The sequence below is a fragment of the Protopterus annectens genome, chromosome 5.part1 (genome assembly GCF_019279795.1).
Source record: "Protopterus annectens isolate FY-2018-M chromosome 5.part1, PAN1.0, whole genome shotgun sequence".
In the NCBI taxonomy this organism is placed as follows: domain Eukaryota; kingdom Metazoa; phylum Chordata; order Ceratodontiformes; family Protopteridae; genus Protopterus; species Protopterus annectens.
The window spans coordinates 658,548,682-658,560,616 of record NC_056736.1 but is presented as its reverse complement, the minus strand read 5'-3'; the positions used below and the strand labels follow the sequence as shown (position 1 = coordinate 658,560,616).

The following is an 11,935-nucleotide window of genomic DNA, read 5'->3' as shown; positions in this document are numbered from 1 at the left end:
ATAAGATATATATATATATATATATATAGATATATATATATATATATATAGATATATAGATATATATATATATATATATATATATGTGTGTCTGTCTGTGTGCATGTGTGTATAATGTATAAAGTCTTTTTTTCACTGTTTTAATTTCTCAGTCTTCTGGGTTTCCTAATACCATGACCGGAATGGCCCCCATTCCTAAGTCAAAGTAAGTTAAAATTCATGAAATTAGTATCGTTTCAGTCTTTTGTCAGCCAGAAGTGCCCTTTGCAGCACTCGCAATGTACCCAGTAATGACTACTCCTGCATTTCATACAGGGTTATACATATACACATACAAGTCCAGTTTATCCTGCTACTATTGGAACTCTGGGTATTTTTTCTTCCCCATTGCTCTCATTTCTGCCTGCAAATCCTGATATTTTATGACTGTCTTTCTGTATGCAAGACTTATGTATATATAATAGGTAAATGCACAGATATGGAACAGTACACACATTTTATCTGGTCTTTTGGGGATTGGGTCATATCGGATTATTCTGATGCTCTGCATCCTCATTAAGTAGTAGTATAGAAAAGTGTCCCCAGTACACAGCTCTGACCTGTTGCAACTGTGTTCCTGATGCACATAGATCTGTTAAGTGAGGCTTCTTAGATCCTATTTGTGTATTTTTCATGATGCAATCAAGCTGGTTTTTCATAATTTGGGAAGTGGTATTTGAAGAGTACTAGGAAGTAACAGTTGGCTTTTTTTCCCCAGAAGAAGTAATTTGTGAGCAGTGTAATAAGAAGTTAAAACGCAAAGACTTTCTTAGAGAGCATCAGCAAACTCACTTGAAGGATAGACCTGTATTCCAGTGTCCTAGAGAAGGTTGTCCGAGAACATATACAACTGTCTTTAACTTGCAGAGTCATATACTTTCATTTCATGAGGAAAAACATCACTTCACATGTGAGCACCCTGGATGTGGAAAGACATTTGCAATGAAGGTAAGTTGTATCTTTTTATATTTTTTACTGCAGTCAGTTTTTTCGTCTCATGGTATAGATTGATATCGTTGTAAACTCAGTGTTTCACATAATTATCATTGCTTGTCAACATCGTATTAACCATGCAACTGATCTTGAAGCAAAATAGCACTCCATTATGTTTACTTTGGTAGTTTACCCTCCAGTTCACTCTCCTGGATGAGCTCTAGTACCAGCATCCATAAGACTTCAAAGAATTTTTGTTTAGTGCTTTTATTTCATTGTTTTTACATGGATGTTTGACCTAAATATGATATCTCAATTCCATAATAGTCTGTGGATCTTGGTCACTGCACTGATTAGTTTTAGGCATCAGTCTCTTGGGGGGGGGGGGGTGTTCACATTTGCTAGTCTGTTCTCATAAATTTCAGGGTACAGTTTTTACTAGTGAGACTTCACTATACATCTGCAAGTGTTGCTACTTTTGTTTTGCCATACCTTGCTAATGTCCATTCACCTCGTGTGCTGTGCAACATTTGCACACCTCTTGATGTACCAGGTAGTGCCACACTGCTTTGCATAGTCCTTCCCATTTTTGTTCAGAAGGAGTTGATGATCATGTCTAGGTGCCCCTAGAAGTCTGTCTGGAAGGCTGAACAGCTCCATTAGTAGAGCATGTACCCCTGTTACACGGAGGTCATCAGCATGATACTAGGCTGTAAAGGGGACAGCATTCTATGCAATTTTAACTTCCTTTTTGCCACAAGCAGTACTCTGTTGTCATTATTTTGCTCACATATCCCAGTGTAGGCATTTTTATTTTGTCTGCTTAGTTCCATTGTTGCTTGTACTTCATTTTGTAATTTTTTTTTTTTTTTTTTTGTGTGGCCCTCACTAATTCTCATGTGCATATGAGACAGAATCTGTCAAGGCTAGCACTAAACAAACATCTTCATTATGCTATCACTTATGACCTGGTTGCAAACATTATGGTAGATTATATATGATGTATACAGTCATTGTCATTCTAACATTACATAGCTCATTCAGTTCCTGCCTTCCTTTTAAACCTCATTCCTTCTCCAAAACATTATTCATGTATTGTTTCCACAATTCATATTTTTTGTAATTTGCTCCTACCCTTTTCTGAAGATCCCACTTCAGTTGTTTTATCTTGGCTACTATGTTCACTGCTCCTAGTACGGTTGTTTAGACCTTGGTTTCCATTTTCTAATAACTACTTTTTTGGTATTCACCAGAATTTAACTCTGCAAAGCTTTACTATGTCTAGGAAATTCCAATTATGTATCACAGCTCAAAAAAAAATCATCTTCGTTGCATCTGTTTGCCACCCAGTATTACTGAGTGGTGTGCAGGGAATTTAAGTTTGCCAACTCCATTAAGCTCCCCAAAATATGCTCCCAGTTACCTTCTTCCTCATCACACCTCCACCAATTTGCAATCAAGCTGAGGAAAAAATCTTTGGCGTCTGCTTGGGGCATAAACCTATGCAAACACTTTCAAGAAAAAAAAGTAAATCTTCTATATTTTGCTGCATATATGGGAGTCCTACATATATCCTCCCATTGTTTCATTGTGAATTGCTTATCCACTCTCATCCCAATCCTTGCTAACCTTCTTTGACTCCTACAGTTATCATGCAGTATTTATGCCCTAATTGTCTCTCTTTTTAACAGCAGCTTTTGTTCTAGATTTTACTAAAAGCTCTACCAGTGCTCCTCTTCAATTCGTATCCCGCTGTTCCTTTCTCTCTACCTTCCCAATCAAGAATTGATATCTGATCTCTACCTTCCCATTCACAAATTGATATCTGAGTGTAGGCAATCTGTAGCCTGCATTCCAAATGTATATTTGGCCTGCTACTGTTCTAGTACCTTTCCCCCTCTAATTATTTGCTGTCAATACTTTGGGTCTTTTGCTAGTTTTATTGAGTAAATTCCAGCCCCCTCTTGCCTATTTTGTGTACCCTAAATTGTAGTCATCCCTACTAACAAAATCTGTTTTCTCCATTCCAGTGTTAGCTTAGTTCTTAGAATATTTTTTGCTACTTTATGAATATGATTTTCTTTATGGTTATTCTACTTATTTGAATCCAAAGTCCCAGTCTCTCCTTATTTCTTGAGCTTCCCCCCCATTTCGTCATCATCCCATTCTAATTTGAATTTTAGCTTTCTGCTTCTGCTATGTATATGAGCCCTTAACTGTGTAGCTCTGAAATACTCCAGATCAGGTAATACCAAACCACTTTGTCATATTGGAAGGATCAACTTATCCCACTTGGCTCTTGCCAGCTTTCCCTCCTAGATGAAATTCTTCATCTCAATTGCTATCTACAACTTCTGATCTGGTTGATTTAAAATATGCGTAACCTGTGTATAAAACTAAAAACATTTTCACTGCTTGTATCTTGCTATCCATATCAGTAAAACAGAGCTTCCAGTTTCTCAGTTTTTGTGTTGTCTTTAGTCTCTTCCCACATATCTTAGCTGCCATAGCAAAATCATTTTTAACCCGTATTCCTAAGTACTTAGTTTTATCATGTTCCCATAAGTATGGGCATGGGAACTGCTGAACCAATTTGTGTGCAGTTACGTAGTTTACAGCTATAGCCTTTGTTTTATCTTCATTAATTTTGTATCTCAAAAAGACTTGAAACAGTCTCAGAATGAGCCACAACACTGAGATGTCCTTTTCTGGTTTTATCAGGTTCAAAGTAATGTCTGCAAATAAAGCCAACTTTTCTTGATTGCTATATCAGTTATATCCTTGAATTTCTGAGTCCGTTATTTTCTTTGCCAGTGGTTCTAAATATAATGCAAATAAAGGGAAAGAGAGAGCCTCTTCCTAGTCCTTCTCTCCATACGGTTATTCGAGACGACTCCCACTTTAATTTTTGCCTCTGATCCCTCTTGAATCTGTCTATTTAACCTTATTGGTAAGGTAATGCAAATGCTTCCATTGCCCTACTCATAAAATCCCAGCTTGATGCAGAGAAAGCATTCGACAAGAGTAAAACCAACCAGCAACGGTGGTATTTTCTTGCATTTTCCTTCCCTCTGAATCTTCAATGTTCTCTTAATCTTTTCATACGTTTGCCTCCCCTCTTCAAAATCACATTGATTCATATCAATCAGTTTGGGCAGCAGCTTTGCCACTATTTTAGCCATTTTAGACATAAACATTTTAGAATCGTTGTTTAGAATTGAAAAGGGCCTATATATGAAGCTGGATGTGATGGGTCTTTATTTTGGGTGTTCTAGCCACCACAGATTTCTTCCAGGGTGTTTCTTTTAAAATATTAAGCAAAACCTTCCATATCTTTCAATTTCTTCCCTCCTAGTTTCTAAACTTCCATAGAAATACCATCTATTCCTGGAGACTTATTCCTGGAGACTTTCCTATAGATTGGTTATACATCACAAGTGTTCTGTCATCTGCTTCTATCCTGTTAATAATTGAGCTTTATCTACCTCTGACCTTGGCATATTTAATTATTTCATAAACCTTTCCAGTTGTACTTTTTCTTGATTCCCACTTTTTTTGCTTTATACAGATTTCATAAAAATTCAGAAATAGCTGTAATATCCACAGAGGATTTCCTTGTTAGTCTCCCTATGCTTGGCAACAACCCTTTCTACTTTTCTTTTGGCTGAGCATTGTGCTAAAAGTTTGTGGTCTGGAGTCGTCAAAAAAAAAAAGTTGCTTGACAAGTCTTTCTAAACACATGCATATTATCCAGGTAGTCCCTTTCTCTTTAGCACTCTGCAGTTGTGCTTGTTCTTCTGTGAGATTCTTCTGTTCTGCTAACCTTTGCCAATCCTTCTAAATTCTTGTTGCTTCTTAACCACATTTTTTTTATTTCTACCCTATTTTTCATTTTATCCCCCTTCCTAGCTATGTTTTCTAAGGAAATGTTTATTTTCCCAATAATTTCCACTACCCATTCTTTAAATTCCTCTTTAACAGATAGGTGGGGAAGAAGCACTAGTGTAATTTTTATTTCATTAACCTACATTTTTGTTTATTGGTGAGCTAAAATATTTATTGGATGTGCATTAAAACTTTCAATTAAATGCACATATTCTTGTGAAATATAATTTCAGTCTAGCCTAGTCCAGTTTTTGTACCTTGGGGAAATGTATAAATTCTCTACAACATCCTATTACTGAATTCTTATCCATACCAAATTTTCATAAGTCTTCAAAAAATTACCTTCTTTCAGTATATTTTCCCCTTCTAAGACCCCCCCCCGATACTGCCTTACTATTGCAAATCAAATTCTAGTCCCTACCTATAAGTAATCCCTGCTGAAAGCTGATTATTTCTCACAGAATCACCTTAATCCCCATTGTAGCAGTTTTAAGTGAAATATAAATACATGCCAGCGTAATTCTCCTCCCTTTCTAGTAGCCCCTTACTACTACAAATCTACCATTATCTTTAATTTGCTGTTATCTCTATTGAAGCTCAGTACTACCATATTCCTTTGTCCCATATAATGAGCTGAATAACCATACTGAAATCCTTTCTTTATCAAATTCACATTGTTTCCAAATGTGCGCCTGTAGCATAGCTATTTGTTTTCTGCATTTCCTAATGTAGTTCATTACTCATTTTGTACATACCTGTAAGACCATTCACGTCCAAAGATGATATGGAAATTGTTGCCATTATGATAGTTATTCCCACCTGTTATGTATAACTTTGTCTAGTTTCAGTTTACCTTCATACACTGTTTGACTACGTGATCTTTTATACAGTAGTTCCAAACTGACAGCCACACTTGCAAGCTTGAATTAACCTAAAATGGTTGTCTATGCTAAGATGCTTGGTACAGCCTGTGCTGCTTACACAAGTGCTATCTGTTTATCGTTTTCTTTATTCGTCTGCCAGATGTAGAAAACCACTTGAATGCTCTCATAAAACATATTTTAGCCATTGAAAAAAGCATTTTGTTTTTATTGCCTCTTGTCAGAGTTTCTCTATAGAAGCAAGAGAGCTAGATACACGGTTGGCTTCAGCTAGAAGCTTCTTATGTAGCACTGTAAAGATTTATTTGTTAAAGGAAAACTTTTCATTGCATTCATTGTTCTATTTACTTGCTTCCATTTAAAACTTGGCTTGAATCCATAATCCATTCATTCCTCTATGCAAAGGTAAGAAAAGCATATATATTTTACTTGTATCATGCTCTTTTTATACTTTTACAACCCATGTCTCACCTCAACAACTTAAGATTACAGCCTATTATCTTAAACATGTTTTTGTCAAGCCTTTCTTCTCTTTACATTCAAATGTCTTCATTTCTAAAAGTTGTACAAGAAAGAAAGGGGTAAAAAGAGCACTTGTTTATTTTAATGTCCCTATAACACAATAATTGAAAATGCTTTATATAGTATGCAGCATATGTCATGACTTATAAAAAGTATTGTTCATAGGATCATAACTGGTTACTAGGCTAATGGCCCTGGGGCCCTTACAAGCCTAGCCAAGAGTTTATCCCCAAAAAGAAACCTCAGTCAGCACCTGTCACCCCTGTCAATGAGGGATACAGGTGGAACCCCTGGGACAGACTTGTGGTTTCCCATCCACTCATCGAGGTTGCGCTTGGAGGGTCAGCATGGTACTCTATATGGAGAGTCTATTCCAGAAATGGGGCAGCCTCTGGGAGACCAATCTGTCTCCAACAGGTTTTGTTGGTGTCTCGTATTAGATTCAGGCCTTCCGAGCGGGTAATGCGCAAGGAGTTAGGCTTACGGATATGGAGCATCTCTATTAGGTCTGGGTCCAAGATTGCCTTGTAGGAGAGAGACATATCACCTCTGAGCAATCTGTATGATACCGAGTAGAGTGATGGTGATTTCAAGCTGTCCGCATAGGACAGGTGGTGGAGGCCATGGATTTTCTTTGTAAGGTATTTCTGTGGCCTTTCCAGTTGGTGCAGTTTGGAGAGGTACATACCAAACTGCATTATACTCCCATTATTGGTCTAATGAGGGAGGAGTATTGAGAGGTAATAACCTCCTTTTTTTTTTCTGAATGCAGTCCCTTTACGTATGAGGTGAACCAAGTAAAAGGCTTTTCTGACCACTGCCACTGCATGATGGTAGAATGTGAGATTATCAACCTGAGTACCCTGGTTTCTCGCCACCGGTTGTGTGTTTAGGTGGTTGTCAGGGTTTGTGTTTATGCTGAATGGTATGATTGATTATTTATTTTGCATTTGACTTAAGACCATGACTTTGGCACCAGTCATTAGTTGCTGTGAGACTCTCTTGCACTATGTTAACATCATTTGAGAAGTTGATGACAGCACTCAACATACAGTTGTCAGAAAATGTGGTCAGCCACATGCCTTTTGTCTTTTTCTGGACCTCTGAGAAGTAGGTGCCAAACAGTAGGGGTCCCAGGGCAAATCCCTGGGGAACTCCACTAGCGACAGATCTGTTATCTCAGGCAGAGGCATCTATTTTGACCTTGAGGGTCCTGTTGCTCAGCCAGTTGGCCACCCACCTGATGAGATAGGGATTTACGCATAGTTGTATTAGATTTTCAATGATGCCAAAGTTGGGGATTGTGTCAAAGGCCTTGGCCAAGTCAAGGTAAGCTGCATGTACTGGCTTTCCCTCATCAAGGGCCTTGGTGACCATCTCATAGAAGTCGACCAGGTTCAGCAGGGAAGAGCTGCACTTTAATCTGAGCTGGGTGGGGTCAAGTGAAACAAAAACAGGTTTACTTGCAGTTAACCTCTTCCCCCTTTTCCATGTTTTCATGTCATTTAATGTTTGGGAAAACATACGTAGGGCATATGTTTTGGAGCACCCACCCCCACCCAATTTTAACAAACTCAAAAATATCTAATATTTCCAGGTTTTCTTATTCCACCATATTTCACAAATGTGATTGATGCTTTGTATTCCATTCATTTCAGAGTTTCTGGTTTCTGCAGTTAACTCCTGTGCTTCTCTTTTTTCTCAAACCCTTCCTTTGGAACATTTTGGAAAAGTTTTCACTGGCATAATCTATTACCTTTATTAGAAGAATAAGTGGAGGCCCCTTCTGTTAGATAGCGCACTTTTTGTTGGGCAGACTATTTGCACTTTAGCATGTTCTGAATCAAAAGTTGACTTTGACCCTCCATTAAAAATAGTTTGAAGATACAAAAGCTTGAATCTCATACCTGCCTCTTGACATTCCCTGGTTGCTGGAATAAATTCACTTCTCTGCCTGGTGTACAGTGAGTAATCATTTTCCACAAACACACTCTACTGTCTCCAGGTTTTAGTACTTTATTCGTCTTACCGGTTTTGTTAGAATCGACTTTCTGCTAGTAGGATTGCATCATCATAGAGGTCTTGGCTGCTTTCTCGTGGCTAGGTTTGGAGCATGCACACAATGTACCCTTTCAATTAACTGCTGTGGAATACCAGTCCAGTTGCTTATTTGTGCTTTCATAAAATTAATAGTCTGTTCCTTCCAGATGTTCGTGTTTCACTGTTGCAGTCATTACACTTGGGTTATCCTGCTGGCAGGCTACCCGCAGTCGGCCTGAATTCCAAAGTCCTGGTCCGGCATCCGTTGCTGTCGCCTCTTCCCTGACGTCAGTGCGCCAGGGGTATGTAAGATGCAGCAGACGCCATTTTCTTCAGTCTTTCTTGCCGTGCAGTGCCCGAAGCAAAAGCAGTTCAAGTGCCGGTCGGCCGACTCCTGAAATTTTCGAATTTGAATTTCAGATCCGATGTCTTCAATAACCCCATGGGGAATTTTTTTCTTGCTCCAGTCCGATGTCAGTTAAAGTTAACAATTTTAGTTCTTGTGGGAAGCAAATACCTCATAAGGATTTTCATTCTTACTGTATTACTTGCCTATGCCCTGACCACGACGTTGCTAGTTGTCTGTTTGTATTGGGCCTATGGAAACAATTCCCTCAGATGGGTCTGGAGCCGCTAAGCAGGCATCGGCTTCTGAGGGTGTTTTCAAACCTACACAGCTTACTGTTGAGACCTCTTCAGCAGCCAAGGCAGTCTAAAACACCGTTAAAGACAAAGAAACAAGTACAGCATTCTCCTGGACAGTCATCCATGCCAAAGAAACAGATGCTCAAAATGGCCGAGGACCTCATTTCTTTGATCAGGGGCTCCCATCCCCCTCCTGATAAAAGGCCTAGGCAAGACACTGATTATGACTCTTCAGAACAGGGATATTCTCTTCCTCCCTACCAGGACTCTGATGCTGAAGAATCTATCCCTTCAGCCTCTCCTCCTGAGGACTACTCTTTTGGGGAAACCCTGCACACCATGCGGGAATATTTCCATTGGGAGAGCCAGGGTTATTCAGAATCCAAGAAAAGGCTCAGAGACTTTCTTTTATTGCCTCAGCACAGGCCTCTTGCTATCCCCCCTGTACTAGATATTGATTGTTTTTTCTGAATCCAGTTTGACTCCCGATTCTTTACCCCCTGCACCAGTTAAGCCAGATAGGTACTACAGGGTTCCAGATTCTCATTTCTTTATAAAAACCCTGCTGCTGATCCAGAAACTATTTCTCAGGGTCCCAAAGGAGTCAAGGCGTCCACTGCAAAAAACCCTGTTCCCTCTGAAAGGGATTCTAGAGCACTGGACAGATGGGGGGGGGAGTTTGCACCTCTGCTACTTTAGCTGTAAGGGCTTTAAACTGCCTGTTTCATATGCTTAAATATCAACAATACCTAATGTCTTTGCTAAAACAGAAAATGCTTACAGGCTCTGAATGTCCTGAGACCAAGGAAATGCAGGATTTATTGCATGCAGCTGAACAAGTGGGAAAGCATATTTTGCAATGTGGTTTTGATTCATTAGAGGCATCTTGCAGAGCCGCAGTTACAGGTTCTGTCATTCCAAGGCATGCTTGGTTAAAAAGTTTACCTGGTCATGTTAAAGCAAATTATTGGATGCTCCATTACAGCATGATACTTTGGTGTTAAGGCAGAAAAGGTGTTAAAGAAAATGGAGGATAAAGCAAAATCAATGCAGACAGTAAAGGATTTCTTACAGGTTCAGCCACCTAGATTAGCAGGAATTGTCTTCTAAAAATTGGTCTTTCCGGTGTCAGACAGGCCACAAAGAGGCAGATACAGACGCCCAAGAGGCAGATCTCCACCCCAAGGCTCATACAGACCTAAACAATGGGGTGCTTCAGCCCCCAAAGGCGGAGAAGACAAATCACAACCTTTTGGCAGCACACTTGGGGGGAAAACTAGCACTTTCCTCACAAAATTGGCACATGATCACCCAGGACATATGGGTACTGAATACTGTTTCTCAGTGTTACAGGTTCCACTTTCACACCTTACCAAGGTCAAAAGGTATGCCAGACCTGCCACAAAATCAATGGGCAGAGGCACAAAAACAAATTTCTGCTCTCATGGACATGAGGGCTATTCAAAAAGTACCACAGCAAGAACAGGGGCAAGGATTTTGACTTTTCTTGGTACCCAGAAAGGACAAAGCCTGAAGACCAATACTGGACCTGTCTATTCTAAGTACTTTCCTGGATGTTCCAAAATTCAAAATGTTAACACTGCAGCAACTTCTACCCATGCTGGGCAAGAAGGCTTGGCTAGTTATTTTGGACCTCAGAGGCATACCTGCATGTCCCAATCAGACAATCTTGCAGAAGATACCTTAGATTCATAGCTGGCTCAATGCATTACCAATTCTCTGCACTGCCCTTTGGCTTATCTACTGCGCCCAGGGTCTTCACAAAATGTGTGGCACCAGTAATTGCGTTTTGCAGACAAAAAGGAATTCAAATATATCCCTACTTGGACGACTGCCTTATTCAAGCAGAGAGCAAGGACATTCTACTAAAGCATCTGGCGTTTATAAAAAGATTACTAGTTTGCCTAGGGTACACAGTAAATGAAAAGAAATCAAAACTAGTGCCCTCTCAAGAGATAATATTTCTGTGTGCAAGCTTAAATACAACTGCCCAGATGGCTTTTCTCATGCTAGACAAGCAAAGGCAACTGACTTGCTTTCAAATGATGGCAACAAAGACCCAGCTACCTGCAAGGAAAATTCTGCAGGCTTTGGGCTTCATGGCATCCTGCATCCTGCTAATTCCATATGCAAGACTGCATATGAGGAAGCTATAATGGTATCTAAAAGTGTTTGGACTCACCATTGCCACAGCCTGGAAACAGTAACTCTTATTCCCTGCCTGCAACAGGAGTTTGGATGGTGGGCACTGGCCTGTCACCACAACAAGGGACAGCCTTTCACTTTAACCACAGCCAGGCAGACACTAACGGATGCATCGGATTATGCCTGGGGGGCACACATGGCAGGTAAATGTTTTCAGGGCACATAGCCCACGGACCAAATGCATCTTCCTATCAATCAGAAGAGATGCTAGCTGTACAGAATGCCCTGACAGCCTTCAAGGATCTACTATCTCCAGGACAACTACTACTAAAGACGGACAATACTACAGTTATGTGGTACGTAAACAAGCAAGGGGGCACACATTCCTACTCCCTCTGCAGGCAAGCCATGACTTTGTGGAACACGGCACTGACCTATCAAGTACATCTGCAGGTACAATTCCTGCCAGGAAAGAAAAATACTCTGGAACTAAGCAGAAACCTCATGGACCCTCATGAGTGGAAACTAGATCCATAGGTCTACAGCATGACAACAAGGAAATGGGGATGCCCAGACATAGATCTTTTTGCCTTCCCTCACAACTGCCAACTACAGAGATTCTGCACAAGGACTTATCACTCTCCAGCATGGAAAGTGGATGCTGTATCATTCAGCTGGAAAACCCTAATAGTTTATGCCTTTCCACCACTGCCTCTCCTTCCCAAGGTACTCCTAAAAGTCAGACAAGAGAAGCCAAAGATGATTCTGATTGCCCCAGACTGGCCACGCCAGCACTGGTACCCAGTCCTAAAGAGCTTGTCTCA

General features: G+C 40.1%; 1 protein-coding gene across 2 annotated transcripts in view; it reads left to right on the top strand.

The window, feature by feature from the left end:
- GTF3A (general transcription factor IIIA) overlaps positions 1 to 11,935 on the top strand; it is a 406,888-nt gene that overhangs the window by 304,572 nt on the left and 90,381 nt on the right. The window contains exon 7 of one of the 2 annotated variants that reach the window (XM_044073277.1): positions 761 to 987. In XM_044073277.1, coding sequence (XP_043929212.1) covers positions 761 to 987 — 227 coding nt within the window. Of the gene's footprint in view, positions 1 to 757; positions 988 to 11,935 lie in introns of both variants that reach the window. The other variant, XM_044073276.1, reaches the window with a different exon arrangement.